We start from the raw sequence: 21,479 nt of genomic DNA, 5'->3' as shown, positions 1-21,479 counted from the left end.
CACTGCTTCCCAAAGATCTCCCCAGGAGTCCCAAGGGATCACTACTTCCCAAAGATCTCCCCAGAAGTCCCAAGCAATCTCCCTGAAAGATCACTGCTTCCTCAGAGATCTCTCCAGGAATCCCAAGTGATCTCTCTGGAAGATCACTACTTCCCAAAGATCTCCCAAGGAATCCCAAGCGATTTCCCTGAAAAATCACTGCTTCCCTGGAGATCTCCCCAACAGTCCAAATGAGTCTTGCTGCTGAAAATCGGATCATTGGTCTGCAGAGAAGAATCATCTCAGCCCGTGCAGGAAATACCTTCCAGGGTCTGATAAAAGTTCAGGGCTGCCAAAGCACTCTGTTAGCTTTTCATGGGAAATATAGATAGTACTCGACTTACAACCATTCACTTAGTGACCGTCCGGTTACAACAGCACTGGAAAAAGTGACTTGTGACCGTTTTCCACATTTATGACCGATACAGCATCCCCATGTTTTGATTGCGGGATCAGAATTCAAATACATGGACAGTGGCTCGTATTTACGATGGTTGCCATGTCCTGGTGTGTGTGTGTGTGTGTGTGTGTGTGTGTGTGTGTGTGTGTGTGAAAGAGAGAGACATGATCCCCTCTGGTGGCTTTCTGGTGAGCAAAGTCAACAGGGAAGCCAGATTCCCCATTCCCCCCGTGCAACTAACCTCACAACCACAGAGAATTTCGCTTTTAAAAATGGCGGCAAGACAAGTCTCCAAACAGGTTCAAAACTCACTCAAAAGCAGTCTTGCTTAGCAACAGAAACAATGGGCTCCATCGCGGTTGTAAGTCGAGGACTTCCCGCGTCTACCCTTCCTTCCTCCCTTCTTCCTTCCTTGCGCCCCGCTGTCTTTTCACTTACTTGGTTTTGTCCGCCGGGTCCTGCTCGTCCATCTCGTCTGCGCTGCATGTGGCACTAGAATCGCTATCTGAGGCAGCACTTCCGGTTTTGCTGGCCGTGGGGCCCTCCTTCTTCTCCAATTTGGGGGTCTCTGCAGTTTCTGCCCCCACCCCGTTACTGGTCTCCCTTTTCTGGTCATTGGACTTATTGTCTTCCGGGACATCTGCCCCTTCCTCCATTTTTATCTCCGCCATGTCTGCTTCTGGCTCCTTCGGGTTCCCTTCCCCTTCTTCTGTTTTTATCGTATCGGCTTTCATTTCCTCCAGCGGCTTTTCGGTACCAGCTGGGCCAGGCTCAGTCTCATCTGGCGTCTGACCGGCAGAGTCTACGGCGTTGGCTTCCGGGGACATTGCGGCTTTCTCCATGTTGACGGTGGTTTCTTCTTTGGCCTCGGGATTCGGTTTGGACTCGTTTTCTGGAGGCTTTTTCGCATCGAGTCTCGGGGAAGGCAAGCTGTCTGTGTCGGAGCTGTTATTAACGGCAACTGGAATTAAAACAAAAAGACATACTGTTCATTTCAATGGCCAGGTTCCATTTGCAACGCACAAATGCTCAGGGTCCCACAGGAGCCCTAAAAAAAAAAAATATTTTATGGCAGCGAGCTGTGGAGTTGCAATGCATTATTTAACTCTGAAGAGTTGCAGGCTACAACGGTGGAGATTTTGAAGAGGAGCATCTTATGATTTCTGCAAACAGAAGGAGAGGAGGTGTATTTTCCCCACTCGGGTGCCAGAAAATCACATGGGGAAAATCCAAAACAAAACATGGTTTAGATTCGCTTCAAACTACCATGATGGGTTTGTCTATCAAAGACCTTCTTCCTTTCTCCAGTTTGTTATTTTGACACTCCTCAAATTGTGACCACAATTACGCCTGACATTTCTATGGCTGATTGAGATTTGTGTTTAAGTGAGTTTTGCACCCATTTTACCACCTTTCACAGTTGTTAAGTGAATCACAGCAGTTGCTAAATTAGAAATGCTGTTGTTTAAGTGAATGGGGCTTCCCCATCGACTGTGCTTGTCAGAAGGTTGCAAAAAGGGATTAGGAGACAAGAGGTTAGAACATACGATAAACAGATGAACAGTTGCAGGAACTGGGCATGGCTAGTCTAGGGAAGAGAAGGACAAGGGGAGACAGGATAGCAGTCTTCCAATATTTGAGAGGCTGCCCCAGAGAGGAGGGGGTCAAGCTATTTTCCAAAGCACCCGAAGGCCACACAAGGAATAATAATGAATGAAAACTGATTAAGGAGAGATTCAACCTGGAAATAAGGAGGAATTTCCTGACAGTGAAAACAATCAACCATTGGAACATAATTTGAATCGAAAGTTGTAGGAGCTTCATCCCTGGAAGCTTTCAAGAAGAGACTGGACTGCCAACTGCCAGAAATTGTGTAGGGTCTCCTGCTTCAGTGGGAGGTTGGACTAGATGACCTACAAGGTCCCTTCCAACTCTGCTAATCTGTTAAATTCACTCCTAAACCATGTTAAGCCCCCGGGACACTACAACCGTCATAAACATGAGTCAGTTGCCAAGCATCTGAAGTTTGATCATGTCACCATGGAGATGCTACAATGGTCGTAAGTGTGAAAAATATCAAGCCGTTGTTAACTTTGACCTGGCACTCCATGAATCGTTTTAAGTTGAGGACTACCTGCACTTGTTTTTAGGAAGAGAACTTTTAGCTGCAAATGTATTTTTCAGTTGTTTCTAAGGTTACAATCATCTGCAAGGGCGATTGTGTGTCTTAATTTTGGTTATTCTTCTTGATCTGAGAACAGCTTTTCCCTAAAACCAAACCTTGCAGAACCATTAAATAAATACACACACACACAAATGGAGAAACCATAAAAGTGACAATAAAACTGGACAGGGTCTAAACCAGAGGTCTTCAAACTTGGCAACTTTAAGACTTGTGGACTTCAATTTCCAGAATTCTCCAGCCGACTGGCTGGAGAATTCTGGAAGTCCACAAATCTTAAAGTTGCCAAGTTTTGGGATCCCTGCTCTAAACCAAAAGGCATCAAAACCCATCCTCAGGTGAAAATTTTGAATATGTCTGAATAAAAGGGTGATGGCTATAAAAATAACATATAGAAATATTGAATAAGCAAAAGATTGAAGATTATAATATAAATATGTATATTATTAAGTATAACTATAAATTTGTTAAAATGTAACAAATATGATTATCAACATTTTACGTGTAGTAAAAGGAATCATATGTAGAATTTGATTGGCTTGAAAACAACATATTGAACTATTGATCAAGATAATGAAAGATCATAATTCAACAAAACATGTGCATTATTATTATTAGAATTATATAACTTGATTATAATTCAATATAAATCGGTGTTTCACTATTGGAATTATATAAGTCTGTTAAACATAACAAATATGATTATTGGTATTCTATCTGTAGTAAGGAGTAATATCAAGAATATGGAGATTGGCATAAGAAATAACATGCTTAAATATGGAATAATTAAAGAAATATTATAATTCAACAAAATATGTGTATTACTACTAAAAGTCTGTAAGATGGTTAATCGTGTTAAATAAGAAGAGTATTGTTTTATTTGTACTAAAATGTAACTCTGGTTCCACATTTTTCACACAATACCGTGTTTCCCCGAAAATAAGACAGGTCCTTATTTTCTTTTGACATTCCCCCCCCCCTAAATAAACGCCTGGCCTTATTTTAGGTGAGGTCTTATTATTTCTGAGGTGCAGGAGGCGGTGAGCATAGTCATCTATCTCTTTCTATGTCTGCCTGTCTGTCTGTCTGTCTGTCTGTCTGTCTGTCTATCTATCTATCTATCTGTCTATCTATCTATCTATCTCTTTCTACCATGTTTTCCCGAAAATAAGACAGGCCCTTATTTTCTTTTCGCCCCCGAAATAAACGCCTGGCCTTATTTTCGGGGAGGTCTTATTATTTTTGAGGTGCAGGAGGCGGCGAGCCTGGTCACCTCATGGCTGCTGCTGTGTTGCAATATTTTCAGGGAGGGCTTATTTTAGCGCATGCGCTCAAAAGCGTGATTGGGCTTATTATCCAGGGAGGTCTTATTTTCAGAGAAACATGGTGTGTTTCTAGAAAAATAAAAATAAAAAGCTTTATTTAAAAAACCCATCCTCAGGTGTGAAGTCACAATGGGGTCACATAAATTACACAAACATACAGCCACACCTGTCAAGGATAATCAAAAGACATGCCCCTGTTTGGAGAAAGGGAAATAGGGGCTTCTGATCACTTCCTTATTAATTTGATCTCCCGGAGAGATCCTGGAGTGGATTTTAAGAGCTGCTGCTATTAATCTCCTACCAACCTTGACCTGCGTTTCACTTCACTTGAGATTGCAGCTGCAAAAAAAAAAAAAAAACACCACAACATAAAAACCTAATTGGAAGGCTGCAGGATTTCTTTGCAGATGGGAGGCTGTTATTATTACTATTATTATTTTCCCCGTTGGGAAGGATTGACAGGCCCTCAAAAGGACAGGCAGAGTTAATGTTGTTTTCCTCTTTCCACGACCTTGATGTGGAAGACCATCTCCCCACTAGCTTCAGAACAGGGGAAATTCAATTTAAAAGGAAGGGGAAGTCCTTTACGCCGCGCAGAACAAATTCCTAATTTCCAGGTTCCTCTTCTCAATTTTCTGGGTCTTTGATGTTACATACGGACCTCAATATGCAAACATTCATTTAGTGATCATCTGAAGTGGCTTGCCATGAATGTTATGGAGACTGTCAATCTTCCAAGTCATGGTTGTCCCAAATATGTTTTTTCCTCTCCCCTCTAAAAAGCAGCTGGACTTTCACCTGTCTGAAATGTTACAAGCGAGTCCCTCCCACAAGAAAGGGGATTCAATCCAAATAGAGCTGGAAGGGACCTTGAATGTCTTCTAGTCCAGCCCCTTACTCAAGCAGGAGACCCTAGACCACTTCAGACAAGTCTTTTCTTTGAAACCTCTAGTGATGGAGCACCCACAACAACTGGAGGCCAGCTGTTCCACTGGTTAATTGTCCTCATTGTTGGGAAGTTTCTCCTTAATTCCAGGTTGCTTCTCTCCTAGATTAGTTTCCATCCATTGTTTCTTGTCTTGCCTTTGACTCTAGTATCCTAGTAGCAAATCTCGACCCTTGTTCACGTTGAGTGTGGGGCACAGGTTTCGCTACCACCCTGAGCTCAAAGTAATCAAAGCAGGTAATCCTTCGCTTGCAACTGTTCATTGCAAGTCCCAAGTGTGATTCCTCCCCTCTGCCCCCCCCCCCCCCCGGAATTTTCCTGGTCTTTACCTTGAAAACGTTTCGCTTCTCATCCAAGAAGCTTCTTCAGTTCATTTCAGAAGAAGCTTTTTGGACAAAATTGGAGAAATTGAAATGCAGTGTAGAGAAAAGTAAAGTCTTACACTTAGGCAAGAAAGACCAAAGGTACACATACAGACTGGATGAAACCAGTCTTAATAGCTTTTTTCTTAATAACTTTGAGAGGGATCTTGGAGTCTTAGTCTTAGTGGACAATAAATTACATATGACCCAGCAGTGTGCAGCTGCAGCCAAAAAAGCCAATGCAATCTTAAGTTGCATTAACAGAAGGGATACAATCAAGATCAAGGGAGATCCTAATACTACTCTGTAAAGCCTTAGTAAGACCACACCTAGAGTCCTACATCTAGTTTTGGTCCCCACACTATGAAAAAGATGTAGCAACTCTAGAAAGAGTGCAGAGAAGAGCAATGATGAGGGGACTGGAGGCTAAAACATATGAAGAACGGTTGCAGGAACTGGGCATGGCTAATCTAGTGAAGAGAAGGACCAGGGGAGACAGGAGAGCATCTTCCAATATTTCAGGGGTTGCCACCGAGAGGAGGGGGTCAAGCTATTTTCCAAAGCACCCGAAGGCCACACAAGGAATAATGGATAGAAACTGAACCAGTAGAGATTCAACCTGGAAACAAGGAGAAATTTTCTGACAGTGAGAGCAATCAACCAGTGGAACATAGTTTCCTTCAGAAGTTGTGGGAGCGTCATCCCTGGAAGCTTTCAAGAAGAGACTGGACTGCCATCTGTCAGAAATGCTGTAGGGTCTCCTGCTTGGGCAGGGAGTTGGGCTAGATGACTCACAACCGAAAGCCCTATCAATTGTGCAGCCGACCGGCAACAGGGAGCCGCAGCAGAGGGGTGAAAGAGCCACATGCAGCTCCAGAACTGCGGGTTGCTGACCCCTGCTCTAGATTTTGGGGAGGGGAGAAGATTCTTGATGAGCAACTCCTGCCGGCTCAAATTAACCCAACGGCAAACTTGGAAATTCTTTGCAATCAATGCTCTGAATTCAGTAAACAGGTGTAGAATGACATAGCCACTTCATCTCATTGTCATTTAAAAAAAAAAGCCTGATTGCATCATGAGAACCTCTGAGGTTTGTTGCGCAAGTCTGGGGCGCACAAATGTGAAAGGTACGTTCCTTCAGGTAAGGAGCCTTCGCCAAGTTTAATTAAAACCGCCTTGCTCGTTGGGAGCACAGAATGTGTCTCGGCTTGGGATTGCTGCAACCTGGAATTCCTGGCAGCGTGGTAGCACATCTATCTTTCTATATCCTTTTTGGCTCAATCCAAAAAGTTTTTAAATGCTGGCACAGCCCAGGCAGCAGAGTTCCATGCTCCACCCCAGCTCTGGGATCAGATCCAAGGAAGGCACCGCAAGGATGCAGAGAATGTGTGCGCGGCTTTCAAAATGGAGGCTCGCCACCACCGTCGACACAAACAGAGGCAGAACGAAGGAGGCAGCCAGACCCCTGGGCTTGGGTGTGGCTGTAAGAAGGGGGGGGGGGGGAGAAGGAAATGAAGTCATTGTTTCCTGAATTTTATTGGGAAATGTTCAGGTGCTGAAGGATGCTCCAGAAGAACGAGGCATGGGAAATTCTCTTGGAAAGTGGTTCAAAATAAAACCAGTGGAGGAGAGAGAGAGAAAGAAATCTCTTAAAAGATTTCTTTCTCCTGAAAATTAGATTTTGGAAAAGACAGAAGGAGTTGCGAGCTTAAGCTGGATCGGTGTTTCTCATACATGGCTACGGGAAAATCTGCGAGTTGAAATCCATTCATGCTGAAGGGAACTGAAGTTCACTCATTCTGGCTGGGAATTTCTGGGAGTTGAAATGATCCATGTCGAAAGTACCGGAAGTGGTAACTGGAGAATCCTAGGAGTTGAAGTTCAGCCATGATGATGGGAATTCTGGGAGGTGAAGTCCACCTATGATGACTGGGGAATTCTGGGAAGTGAAGTCCACCCATATTGAAGGGAGTTAAAGTCCATCCATGTTGAAGGGACTGGAAGTGATGACTAGAGAATTCTGGAGGTGAAGTCCACCTGTGATGACGGGAATTCTGGGAGGTGAAGTCCACCCATATTAAAGGGACTGGAAGTGATGACTAGGGAATTGTGGGAGTTGAAGTCCACCCATGTTGAAGGGACTGGAAGTAATGAATAGAGAATTCTTGGAGTTGAAGTTCACCCGTGATGATGGGAATTCTGGGAGTTGAAGTCCACCCATCTTGAAGGGAGTTGAAGTCCACCCATGCTGGCTGGAGAAATCTGGGAGTTGAAGTCCACATATCTTACAGCGGCCAAGTTTTGAGAAACGCTGCTTGTATCAGCTCAACAGGGAATGGTGTCCACCCAGATTGGAAGCTCTCTGCCCATTTCCTAAGCCCTCCAACCAAATTCCAAGCATCGCTGATGTCTTTCTCCTCGCCAAGCGCCTCTGAAAGGCAGCTTCCCCTCTTCCCTTCTGCAAAACAAAACTAAGCAGCCAACATACTGCTAGAGAATGACAGAGAGAGAGAGAGAGGGAGGGAGGGAGGGAGGGAGGGAGGGAGGGAGGGGGAGGGAGAGAGAGAGAGAGAGAGAGAGAGAGAGAGAGAGAGAGAGAGAGAGAGAGAGAGAGAGAGAGAGAGAACAGTGCCACTCTCCCCATTTTTGTTGAGAAAGCTTGCAAGATCTTGGCTTCACTCCAATTTTATTTTATTTTATTTTGCACTTTGCAATCTGGAGAGAATCTGGGAGGAGCAGAGCAGGTCATTGGGAAAAGCCTTGCCTGTTTTGCATCCGTTGCAAGGAACTAAACGATGCCAGGGAAAAACGGCTGCCTTTCAAGACCCCGGCAGCTCAGTACAAGCCATGCCGGTTTGCAAGAAGTGTGGGTCCCTTGGAAGACCCACACCCCTTGAGATGTGTGATTGGGCGGGGGGCTGAGTGGCCATTCAAAGGCCTTTCAATTCATGCCCTCCTGCTTAGAGGCCCCAGTGTCTGGCATCCAATGACATTCAACCAGATTACAGATTAACAGAAGGAAGAGATTTTCTAGGTCATCTAGTCCAAACCCCACCCCCTGCCCAAGTAGGAGATCCTACACCATTTCTAACAGATGGCAGTCCAGTCTCTTCTTGAAAGCCTCCAGTGATGAAGCTCCCACAACTTCTGAAAGCAACTTTTGTTCCATGGGTGAATTCCTCTCACTGTCAGAAAATGTCTCCTTATTTCCAGGTTGAATCTCTCCTTGGTCAATTTCAATCCATTGTTCCTTCTCTGGCCTTCAGGTGCTTTGGAAAATAGCTCGACCCCCTTCTGTCTGGGGCAGCCCCTCAAATACTGGAAGACTGCTATCCTGTCTCCCCTGGTCCTTCTCTTCACTAGACCAGCCATGCCCAGTTCCTGTAACTCTCGCTTCAAACTTACAAAGCGCCTCACACGTGTGTACTCAGTGTCCTCGGAACCAGCTGTTGCATCCCCCTCTATGATTCCCCCCCTCCTCCCAGCATCTCTGACTCATGCCTGCGTCTCTGACACAGAATATTTACCTGAAAACTGCTTTGTAATGAGTTCCTTTAAACACTGACTGAAAAAGGTTTCCAATTGTTTCTAAGTTAACACCGGTCCTTCACATCAGAACTTGGCAGGAAGTGGGATGGGGGAACGGGACTGTTAAATTATTCCTTCGTTTCCCCCCCCCAAGTTAAATGGGGAGATTGCAACCCAGGCAGTTCTCGACTTACGATCGCCGCCAAGCCCAGAATTTCTGCAGCTTAGCGAGACAGTGAATTTTGCCCCGTTTTCCCCAACCTTTCTCGCCACAGTTGTTAAGTGAATCCCTGCAGTTGTTAAAAGTTAGCAACACCGACTTCGCCGGTCAGGAAAGTCGCAAAAGTGGATCACAGGACCCTGGGACGCTGCAACCATCATAAACACGAGCCAGTTGCCAAGTGTCCAAATTTTGATCACGGGATCATGAAATGGGTTGGGTGTGTGTGCTGCAATGGTCGTAAGTGTGAAAAATGGTCGTAAGTCACTTTTTTCAGTAACATTGTAACTTCAAACAGTCTCTAAGCAAACCATTGTAAGTTGAGGACTACCTATAACTAACCTATAAATAAACCAATACCTATAAATAGCAAGCATCTGCTATAAGTTGCTTGATCAGTTCCAAAGGAAAAAGAGGGGGAAATTGTCCATTTCTGTTTTATATGCTTGTAACCCATCTCTGATGCCAATCAGTCAAACAATCACCTTGCCCAGACTTGATCCCACATATTAAAGATTAATTAATCCAGAAGTCCTGCTAAGTAGTGTATTTTTCAGAATATAAGACACGCTGAAGTATAAGACACACCTAGCCTTTGGGGAGGAAAGCAAGAAAAAAAAATCTGCCTCTGCCTCCCAACAATTTACCTCCTTGCAGCAAACAGCAAACAGCCTGTTTCAATTCCAATTTCAGCACAGCCTGACTAGCACAAGCAGCTGATTGTCTCCTGACAATCAGCTGTTTCAGGCTACAGGGATTGCCATAGCCTATTGCCCCTCCGTGTGTCCTGTTTTCACCCTCTGCACGTCCCATTTTCGGCCTCTGCCTGCACCATTTTCCACCCATTCCGAGCGGCGGGGATCAGAATGGGTAGAAAAAGGGATGCACGGAGGTGGCAATAGGCAATGGCAATTCATGCAGGCTCCGATAATCAGCTGCTTGTGCTAATCAGGCTGTGCTGAAGATGAAACAGGGTGTCTGGTGTTTGCTGCTAGGAGGAAGAGGCAAAAGGATGGGGGCTGGACTACATTTGGTGTATAAGACACACAAAAATTTTCACCCTTTTTGGGAGGGGGGAGTGCATCTTATACTCCAAAAAATACGATAATAATCAGGAAGTTTTTAATCTTTGGCTCCTTCTCCAGAAAATGTGAGAGTATTTATCAGCCTCTTGTGAAATTACAATGCTCTGTTGGGGCACAGAACATAACTTGGGTGGGCTTCCAGCCATGAAGGTTGGCTCTTAGTGGCAAACTAGCTGACAAAATAGAAACATTAAGGATTACAACAGCCGTGTTTCTCTGCCTTGGTGACTTTAAGATGGGTGGACTTCAACGCCCAGAATTCCCCCAGGCCAGCCATGACGGCTGAGGGATTCTGGGAGTTGAGGTCCACACATCTTAAAGCAGGTTTTTTTTTTTTTTTTAAAGGCAACTGGACTTCCTTTCTTTTCGTTTGAAGGCATTTTGCTTCTCATCCAAGAAGCTTCTTCAGCTCTGACTTGGATGGTGGGGAAGGGAAGGATTTATACTCCTTGCAGACAGCTGGTCACTTGCATCCTTTTTGCTTCCTTTTAGATAAACCTCCAAGTGCTTCAATGAGCCTCTGAAAGGATGCAAGTCAAGTTGTAATTTAATCAATTTGATTAATTCAATAAAGGGGAAATGTGTTATGTCCAAGAACTGGGCATGGCTAGTTTAGTGAACTTTGAAGAAGGACCTTAACTGTCTATGGGGCTTCTCCATCATCCAGGTCATGGTTGTCCCAAAGGTGCTTTTTTTCAGGAGGCAACTGGACTCTTTTCTTTTTTTCTTTCGAAGACGTTTCATTTCTCACTCAAGAAGCTTCTTCAGCTTTGACAGGTTAAAGGGGGATAGTGGGTACCGTATTTTTTTGGAGTATAAGATACCCCCCACTAAAAAAGGGTGAAAATTTGGGTACGTCTTATACACCGAATGTAACACCCACCCATCCACCGGCCCCCACCCTTTGGCCTCTGCCTCCCAGCAATTTACCTCCTTGCAGCAAACGGAGAAAAATGGGGCTTGCAGAGGCAGCAATAGGGTATAGAAATCCCTGCAGCCTGAAACAGCTGATCTTCAGGAGGCCTGTGCTTAAACTGAAATTGAAAGTGAAACTGGCTGCTGCAAGGAGGCAAATTGCTGGGAGGCTGAGGCAGATTTTTTTTCTTCTAATCAGGTTAAACTGAAACAAGCTGTTTGCTGCAAGGAGGTATGTCAATAATTATAAATGCCTGTAGAATGTTCAAATTATTAGATTTGTTTTTTAAATACTGCTTTATTAGTGTTCTAGACAACTTAACAAAATTAAGAAGCTTTTTAAAATAAATGCTTGATCTGAAGAGGCCCAGTGCTATTTTATCTTCTTTTAAATAGCAGAGAATAATGTATACTTCCAGAAAGCACATCAATTTTAACAAGCATTTGTACAAGTATAGTCTGAAATGTAACATCACAAACAGTGTATTTTGTCTGTACTGTTTGCCGTTTGTTGCAAGGAGGCAAATTGCTGGGAGGCAGGAGCAGATTTTTTTTCTCGTTTTCCTCCCCAAAAGCTAGGCGCATCTTATACTTCGGAGAGTCTTATATTCCGAAAAAATGGTAATTACCAGCTGTCTGCAAGGAATATAAATCCTTCCATTCCCAACTATCCTGTCAGAATGGAAGAAGCTTCTTGGATGAGGAGCGAAATGTCTTCAAGCAAAAACAAAGTCCAGGTATCTCCTGAAAATGCACCTTTGGGACAAGCATGACACGAGATGACCAAGCATGTCCGTAGACATTAAAGTTGCCAAATTTGGAGAGCCCTGGTCGAAGTGAAAACGGATCAAGAGATTCAACTTCATCCTGAAGAAACATCTCACCTTCTGCCTCGACCTCCTCGGCCATCTCCTCCTCGTTGCCGCTGGTGCCCGACCCATCCTGGCCCATCTCTTCGTCCTCGGCGACTGGGGCGAAAGCTCTTTCCTCGTTTTGGATTACGGGACCTTTTTTCTTCTTTCTCCGGGAGTTCCTTTCTTTCTCCTGATTAAGCCAAGCAGGAAAGGAAGGTTATGAATCTTGGTGGAATCCCATCTTGTTGTCACTGGCAGCATCAGCAAAAGAGTAAACATTGTGTTAAACACACACACACACACACACACCACCACCACCACCACCAGGAGGTTGAAACAGCCATTCTTGGAAATAGCAAGGGCTGGGATTGCAGAAGCTAAGATTCCGAGAATTGGCTTAAAAGGGCCATTTTCGGAAGTGGTTTTATTTTTTGCTAAATTGGCTCGACCATCACATCATCACAGCCTCTTACAGCATCCACTGTACCGCAGAAGGAAGAGAGTTACACAACCACACCCACAGACACACCCACAATTGCACGCTCGCTGTTACTACTACTTTGGTCCATCACATTAATAACACCCATAAACGTTTTTGTGTGTGCGTTTGTGTGTACGGAGAATACTTTGAAAATTTTATGCTGGCTTAACAAAAGAGCTAGAATTCAGCGTTTGTTGCCTCTGCTCACTATAATTCTGATTTCATCCTGGGAAGATGCAGGGAGGCAGTTTTGTCTAGTGGTTAAAGCACTAGGCTAAAAAACCAGGAAACTGTAAGTTCTTATCTTGGGCATACAAAAAAAACCCCTGTTGCGGCTAGCCTGCTGCCAGTAGAACTGGCAGCAGACCCGGGATGATGAGGAGGCTGGGGAGAAACTTGGGCCGAGTCTGGGGAAGGCTCTGATGGATGAGATAGAGCCTCGGCCATCCGACATTTCCCAGCCACTGGAGAGGCAGCTGCCTTTGGAGGCTGATATAAGTGAGGAGGAAGAACAGCTGGGGCCTGTTCCAGATGCACGCATGCACCGAGCTGTTAGGAGAGGGAAACAATGGAGGACAAGGAGTTGACTCAGGAAGCAAAGCACACGTGGAATGGCCCCTCCCTGGCTGGGGAATAAATAGAAGGAAAGGGGAGTGGTAGTCGTGGGAGACAACAGTTTGTATTTCTGAAGATCTGGCTCATTGCCTTTCGTGCCACAAAGATTGCTTGCCAGAACTTAATTTGCAGCTTTGCGGCTGGAAGCTCATGATCTTGCAATTATCGCAAGAAACTGATAAGTTAACAATACAGTTAACTCCCTGTCCTTCAGGGAGTTAACTGTATTGCAATTAACTCCATGAAGGACTAATGCCTGGACTTTTCAGTGGGTGAATGCCATTAATTCACAGGAGATAAATAAAGAGGTTTTTCGTGACAAGTCTGTTTCTTGTTTCTGCTAAGGTTGGGTCAGAACAAAACCCGGAGGGATGACTTTTTAAATTTTTTGCAAAAAAAATTGGACTAAAATGCATACCTGGTTAGAAAAAACGATACAGCTGCATTTTGATTTTAAACCAGAAATATTTGGTGGAGGGGGGGGGGGTATTTTACCAGAAGAGAATAATAAAGGGAATACATATCTAATCTTACATGTGTTGACAGCAGAAAGGATTGTGTTTGCACAACAGTGGAAAAATGAAGAGACAAAAGTGTTATAATAAAAATATTACAATGAGCAGAGATGGACAGATTAACACTAACAACAAAGAAGGAAGAAACAATACTTTTTAACATGGGACTTGTTTTACCAATGGGTAACTAACAGAAACAGAGGTTAGAAACTAAAAAGATTAAGAGAATGATTAATTATATCATGAAAGTTTTCTAGTATGGACAAGCTAATCTTATTATTACTATGTGTTTATTATTAATGATATGTCTATTATGATTACTATTAACGCTTATAGTTGTTTTGTTCCTCAAAACTAATTGTCCTCGGACAACATGCTGTTCAGATTGAAAAAAAATAATATTTTGGCTTTTCTAACATGAGTTTTCCCTTGGAATAAACGCAAATAAAATGGGGGGGGGGAAGCAAACAAAACCCGGATTTCATCGGTACAGGAGAGCCTTGGCGAAGTTTGAACTCCTGCCAGAGACACCATTTGGATAAGTGCACATTATCAGGAGCCGCTGGGGTGCTTGACGAAGTGAACACAAACCAACGGCAACGAGCCCCGTTACTATGGCGAAGCAATCTTGGCGCTTCCGCCTCTTCCTCGCGTCCCGGGTGACTCATTGCAACCCCGGTGGAGCAAGAAAATTAACCCGGGATGGACAACTGGGGAACCTGCTTCGGATGGCATGCTGCCCTCCCCTTGTTCTCCCCCCACACCGAGGGCTTTCCGTTTGGAGCAGGGGGGGGGGGGTCAAGGGAAAAGAGGGATTTAAACAACAACAGCAACAATACACTCGTGATTAAAAACCCCGGTGCTCCAGATGTGACATGGGAACTGCATGTCGAAGATGAAGGAGAAAGGCAGGGTAGGAAATGTTTCACCAAGGCTAATCGTCATCATCTTCAGAAGACAGCATGACATCTGGGGATCAGGGGACGTTTTGCCACATCTGGAGGACCGCATCTTCCCCACTGGGTGGTGGGGAATGGAAGGATTTATATTCCTTGTAAACAGCTGATCATTTGCATCCTTTTAGAGGGTCGTTGAGGCTACTTGGAGGGCTTACCTGAAAAAAGCACCTTTGGGACAACCATGACCTGGGTGACTGAGAATCTCTATCGAATTTCAGCTATAAAATTTGGGATGAAGACCCTTGGAATGGTGTGGGAGTAGGAACTGATTTCCAGAGGGAAAGATTGCAGACTACAGGAACCATTTACACTACTCAGATGACCCTGAGGACACAGATAAGCCCCCAAGTGGCATCAAGAACCCTCTAAAAGGATGGAAATGACCAGCTGTTTGCAAGGAATATCAATCCTTCCATTCCCCACCATCCAGCCAGAGCTGAAGAAGCTTCTTGGGTGAGAAGCAAAAAACCTTCAAAGGAAAAATTAGAAAGTCCAGTTGCCTCCTGAAAAAAACAGCTTTGGGACAACCGTGACCTGGATGATGGAGAATCTCTACAGACTTTTAGCCAATTTGGGATGAACCCCCTTGGAATGGTGTGGGAGTAGGAACGGATTTCCACAAGGAAAAAATGCAGGCTACAGGAACCATTTGCACCACTCAGGTGACCCTGAGGACACAGAGAAACCTCCAAGTGGCCTCAAGGACCCTCTAAAAGGATGGAAATGACCAGTTGTCTGCAAGGAATATCAATCCTTCCATTCCCCACCACCCAATGAGAGCAAAAGAAGCTCCTTAGATGAGAAGCGAAATTCTTCAAAACTAAAAATAAGAAAATCCAGTTGAAAGAAAGCACTATTGGGATTCCCAAACAAGTTTTCCGTTTCAAGATCCCCAAGATCTTGAATCCTCAACATGATTTTGAGTCCTTCCGTTCTGCGCATCCTTGGCCCAGCCCTCCCGCCGGCTATGTGCATGCAGAGTAGCAAATGTTTAGGAAAACGGGATGTTAGATTAACCGCAAGCTTTTTGTTCTCTTCCCCCCCCCCCTCTCTCTATTCAGATTTATGACATCTGTTGTTGCCGGCAAAACAATAGCGTGGGTTGTTGTTGTTGGTTTTTTCCCCTTTTTAAGAAAAAAGGAGAGAAGAATGGCAACTCAAACCAGCTGAGTGTCCATTGTTCTTTTGCCAAAAAGAAGGGGAAAAAAGGAAAGAGAAACTCCAAAACTGCTGCTCTAAAGAAAACGATGGGAGTCAGGCGAATGACATCAATCGGGAAGATGCAGAGAATAGAGAGAAGACCATAAACACCTACTCTTCCACTGTTAACAAAGCCATTGTAAATCACGATGGTCGTAAAACAAGTAGGTCCCGGTGACCTGAGGACTTGTTCAAATGCACCATGATGGAGAGCGATGGCATGCATGCCACAGGTGGGGGTTGAGCAGGGGGTTAGACTAGAAGACCTCCAAAGTCCCTTCCTTCCAAATCCGTTATTCTGGGTACTCCATCATCGGAGGCTTTTAAGAAGAGACTGGACAGCCATTTGGTCTGGAATGGTAGAGGGTTTTTCCTGCCTTCGCAGAGGGTTGGACTAGAAGGCCTCCAAGGTCCCTTCTGACTCTGTTATCCTGAAAGGCCCATTTTGCAGAGCTGGGAAGCGCAGGATTTACCGTATTTTTCAAACGGTAAGATGCACCGGAGTATAAGACACACCAAGATTTTGAAAAGGTAATTTTTTTAAAAAAAAAAGTTAATGCACTCTGCAGGCCTCCCAAACCCTCTGCACGCCTCTTTTTTGTGAAAAACAGGGAATACAGAAAATTTGAGGGGCCTGCAAAGTGCTCCTGGGGGCTAGGAAAGGGGCAAAAATGAGCAAAAAACTGCCTGTTTTTTGCAAAAACAGGCCCATGTTTTGCCACAAACAGGGCTTGCATAGCCTTTAGAAGGCCTGCAAAGTGCTCCTGGGGGCTGGGGGCGCAAACACGAGCAAAAAACGGCCCATTTTCCACTTGTTTTTGCGCTCCCCAGCCCCCAGGAGCACTCTGGAAGCCTCCTAGAGGCTATGCATGGCCATTTTTGCAAAGGGGGGGGGTCGTGACGCAAAAAATGCTGTATTCAGTGTATAAGATGCACCCAGATTTTCTCCCTCTTTTTGGGAGGGAAAAAGGTACGAAAAATCCAGTAAATCCTCCCCTTGAACCTTAACACTGAGTGCTCATCCTGTTTCCATTCAAACCCCAGAACTCAGAGGAGGCTATTCAAATCCCAGGATGCTAATGGGAGGGGGGGACCCTCTGGTGTGATCCTGGCATCCGGCTGCATTTTGTGAGGACTGCAGAGGGCTGGGCAAAGCGAAAGAAATTCAATTAGCCGATTTCCCGGGGATGCCTGTATGGTTTTTCCAAATGAAGGACTGGTCCCCCACGGTGACTCAGTCGTTATGACGCAGCCAGGCGAGTCCCCCAAAAGCACCGCTGGGACGTGGCAACTTCCGCACACTACCGAGGCAACCTCTTTGTGTCATTGTGCATCGAATCCTCCTTGGGGGCAGAGAGACAAGGGAGAGGCTGGAACGGCATGCGGCAACGGATGTGCAGGCACTCCACAACTCACAACCACAATCTCTGTGGCTGAGCGAGACATTACAGGAGTGAGCTTTGCCCCATTTTACGACCTCCCTTGCAACCGCTGTTAAGTGGATCTCTGTGGTTGTTAAGTTGGTAGCACGGTTGTTAAGTGGATCTGGATACTCCGTCGGCTTTGATTGCAAAAGGGGACCACGGGACACGGCGACCATCGTAAATATGAGTCATGGGAATGCTGCAACGGTTGTAAATGTGAAAAACGGTGCTAAGTAACTTTTTTCAGTGCTGTTGTAACTTCAAACAGTCACTAAAGCAGGGGTGTCCAAACTTGGGAACTTTAAGACTTGTGGACTTCAACTCCCAGAATTCTGGCTGGGGAATTCCCAAGTTTGGACACCCCTGCACTAAAGGAACTGTTCTAAATTCAGATGGTTTGGCAAGTGGTTTCTACTTATGACAGTCAGAGTTTACTCCTCAAAGTTACAACGGCACTGAGAACAGTGACTTATGATGGTTTTTCACACTTATGACGGTTGCAACATCCCCGTGGATTCACATGGGATGTGATTCAAAATTCAGAATGCAGGGACTCACTTAACAGCTGTGGCAAGGGAGGTCGTAAAATGGGGCAAAACTCACTTCCGTCATGTCTCCCTCAGCCACAGAGTACTACTAACTTAACATCTGCATCGATTTGCTTAACCACCGTGGCAAGAAAGCTCGTGCAATGATGCCAAAGAGCTCCCTTCACAAGGGTGTCGCTTAGCAGCAGAAATGTTCGGCTTGATTGTTGTCGTATGTCGAGGACTACCTGCTTCACAGCCCCTCCCTACCGTCTGCTGCCTCCTTCTCTGCTGATTTGTACAATTGCTCATTTCTCTTCTCCTTTCTCTGCAAATTCCACGCTTATCATTAAGTTTTCATATGTATGCGTTCGTGTGTATGTAAATATGACAACTTAACAATAAGTGTGGAATTTGCAGAGAAAGGAGAAGAGAAATGAGTAATCGTGTGTGTGTGTGTGTGTGTGTGTGTGTATAGATAAGGACACACACACGCACACGTACACACACACACACACATATTTTACTCCTACTCTGCCTGGCCCAGTCCGATCCTCTGGATAAGATCAGGCTCCGGGGAAGACACACAACAGCTGTTGTTGCTGCTGAACCTCTCTGCTGTGTCACTTTTTAGGCAACGGATAGGTGCGTAAACTATAAAAGGCACAATCACCGTACCTATGCCATACTACTCAATTCTACACCACTAATATGGTGCTGTTGGTTGTTGTTTTTGTGTTTGGGGGTTTTAATTTTCTGCAAAGGCAATACCAAACACAGGTTGAAAAATGAAAAAACAAAAATGAAAAGTAAAAGAGGAGAAAAGCACAAAAAAGGGGAAAAGAGAGAGAAGTATGGTTTTTTTTTTTTAAAAAAATCTTATCTATGAAACTCACTTGAACCAAGCCATCATATATGGCTTAATGGTGGTTGGCTTAGTGACGGTTAACCATACAAAGCCGCCTTCCTCCCATCTAATCCGGCTTGACCCCTTGGCCTCTTCCAAAACACAGGGATTTGCAGCCATTCGTTTAGTGATGGTTTGAAGTTACAACGGCGCTGAAAAAGGTGGCCGATGACCCGTCCTCTCACTTATGACCACCGCACATCTCCACTTTCAAGTCACCGAAATCCAGACCGCTGGCAACGGCATGTGTTGTATGACCGTTTCAACCTCCCTGGGACACGTGATGCCCATATGCACTTTCCCCAGCTGGCTTCCGACGAGCAAAATGAATGGAGGAAGCCAGATTTGTTTACCAAGCGCATGATTTATTTAATAACTTCAAAAAAAAAGAAGGTTGCAAAATCAGACGCAACTCACTTAAAAACTGCCTTGCTTAGAGATGGAAATTCTGCTCCCAATTTTGGCTGTAAGGCAAGGATTATTTTTCCCAAGGCTATTTCCACCTTTTCAGGTGTTTTTGCTTTTAAGCCTTTGCAAGTCTTCCATTTATCTTAGAGCAGAGATGGCTAACCTTTCGGTCATTGCATGCCAAAAGCACTCGCCCCCTTAATGCAATGTGCGTACACACCCCACGCATCCACCCCCTGGGCCCACACCCTGCGCAGGTGCATCTTGCCCCCTTCGTATGAATGCATGACCCACCTGCACTCCCCCGCGCATTCTTCCCATCCCCCTCACCCATTTTGGGCTTCCAGTTTGGTGGTCCAGGAGGCTTCCCAGGCCCAAAATGGGGCACAGGGAGGAGGGGCTTGCATGCACCCTGCATCCCATTTTGGGCCTGGAGGATTTCCTGCAAGAGCCAAGGTGGCGCAGTGGTTAAATGCAGCACTGCAGGCTGACTGCTAGATCAGCAGTTCAGCGGTTCAAATCTCACCGGCTCAGGGTTGACTCAGCCTTCCATCCTTCCGAGGTGGGTAAAATGAGGACCCGGATTGTTGTTGGGGGCAATATGCTGACTCTGTAAAAACCGCTTAGAGAGGGCTGAAAGCCCTATGAAGCGGTATATAAAAATCTGCTATTGCTATTGCAACAACCTGGAAGACCAAATGAAGTGCGGGGGGCTGCAATGCAATGTGAGTGCCGCTCAATGCATGTGTCCTGCGCATGTGCGCATACATCCTCCCGCATGATCCCCCTGCATGCATGGCAGAGACCTGAAGAACAGCTGGCCGGCGGGAGACATGCGTGTATGCGTGGTGGAGCTAGGCTGGGGTGATGGCTGGCGTTCCTGCAGAGAGAGCTGTGCATGCCACCTGTGACACTTGTGCCATAGATTCGCCATCACAGTCTTAGAGAGAACTTTCATCCTAAAATCTCCAAGGCCTTCAGACGAGACCCGAACGTGATTTTAATTCATGTTGGTTTTTTTTTTTTCAAACCGGTGGTTTTCTTTGGGCTGTTTTAGACTGGATTTACATGCCTTCCTTGATGCTTTTATTGAACGCGCTGGGCTGCAGCCCTTCACTGGAAGGCGAGAGATTAATCTTTGGGGGAATAATTATGAAAAGGGGGAGGGGGGGTTGGCCGCAGAAAAGTGACAAAGTGGATGGAACCAACATGGGATCCAAAGAGCTGGACGCCTTGAAATAACCGTATCGCTGTGGCCAAGGGCGCTTAAAAATAACCACGTATCTCTCATCACAAGCTCACTTTTCCCTCTGAGCAAACTGAGGCTGAGGACGAAAGCTTTCTGAACGGCAACCCACAATCACTGCTGCTTTTACTACACACAACTCCATAGGTAAGTGTTTACCAGTAGGTAGAAATATCTCAGCATCTCACCTTCTGCGTATACCCTTAGGCTTATATAACCACTTCACAGTGGTGAAGTCAGCCTCTTGCCCCCAACAATTTGGGTCCTCATTTTACCCACCTCAGAAGGAGGGAAAGCTTGAGTCAGCCGCTCAGAATTGAACTGCTGGCAGGCAGGCAGGCAGGCAGGCAGGCAGGCAGGCAGGCAGGCAGGAAGGAAGGAAGGAAGGAAGGAAGGAGCAATAGCACTTATGTACTGCTTCACAGTGATTTCCAGCCCTCTCTAAGGGGTTTACAGAATCAGCCTCTTGCCCCTAACAATCTGGGTCCTCATTTTACCCACCTTGGAAGGAGGGAAGGCTGAGTCAACCTTGAGCCCATCAGTATTGAACTCCTGGCAGTGGGCAGAGTTATGAAAGGAAGGAAGGAAGGAAGGAAGGAAGGAAGGAAGGAAGGAAGGAAGGAGAAAGGGAAAAGGAAGAGTAATAGCAATAAGCAATAGCAATAGCACCTAGACTTATATACCGCTTCACAGTGCTTTACACGCCTTTCTAAGCCATTTACAGAGTCAGCCTCTTGCCCCAACAATCTGGGTCTTCATTTTACCCACCTTGGAAGGATGGGAGGCTGAGTCAACCTTGAGCCAGTCAGGATTGAACTGCTGGCAATTGGCAGAATGCAATACTGCATTCTAACCACTGCGAAATATGAATGGATGGATGGATGGATGGATGGATGGGTGGCAGGAAGGAAGGAAGGAAGGAAGGAAGGAAGGAAGGAAGGAAAGAAGGAAGGAAGGAAGGAAGGAAGGAAGGGGAAAGGGAAAAGGAAGAGTAATAGTTATAACAATAGCACCTAGACTTATATACCACTTCATAGTGCATTTACAGCCCTCTCTAAGCGGTTTACAGAGTCAGCCTTTTGCCTCCAACAATCTGGCTCCTCATTTTACCCACCTCGGAAGGATGGAAGGCTGAGTCAACCTTGAGCCTGGTGAGATTCGATCTGCCAAATTGCAGGTAGGAACCGGCAATCAGCAGAAGTAGCCTGCAGTACCGCCCTCTAAACACTGCGCCACTGTGGCTCTGTATACAGGTAGTTCTTGATTTACAACCCATAAGTAGGAGTAGAATTTCCCTGGCGAAGCAAGACGGGTTGCTAAGTGAGGCAGGCTCAATTTTAT

At 45.4% G+C, this 21,479-nt stretch overlaps 1 protein-coding gene across 1 annotated transcript in view; it reads right to left on the bottom strand.

Annotated features, from left to right (window-relative positions):
- The window catches only part of NCOR2 (nuclear receptor corepressor 2), a 207,759-nt gene that overhangs the window by 67,703 nt on the left and 118,577 nt on the right, over positions 1 to 21,479 (bottom strand). The window contains 2 exon segments of the mRNA XM_032229003.1: positions 878 to 1,400; positions 11,887 to 12,046. Of these exon segments, the coding sequence (XP_032084894.1) occupies positions 878 to 1,400; positions 11,887 to 12,046 (683 nt within the window).

This window comes from Thamnophis elegans, chromosome 13, assembly GCF_009769535.1.
Source record: "Thamnophis elegans isolate rThaEle1 chromosome 13, rThaEle1.pri, whole genome shotgun sequence".
NCBI lineage: Eukaryota > Metazoa > Chordata > Lepidosauria > Squamata > Colubridae > Thamnophis > Thamnophis elegans.
The sequence above is the reverse complement of the archived record's forward strand: the minus strand, read 5'-3'. Positions and strand labels throughout refer to the sequence as shown.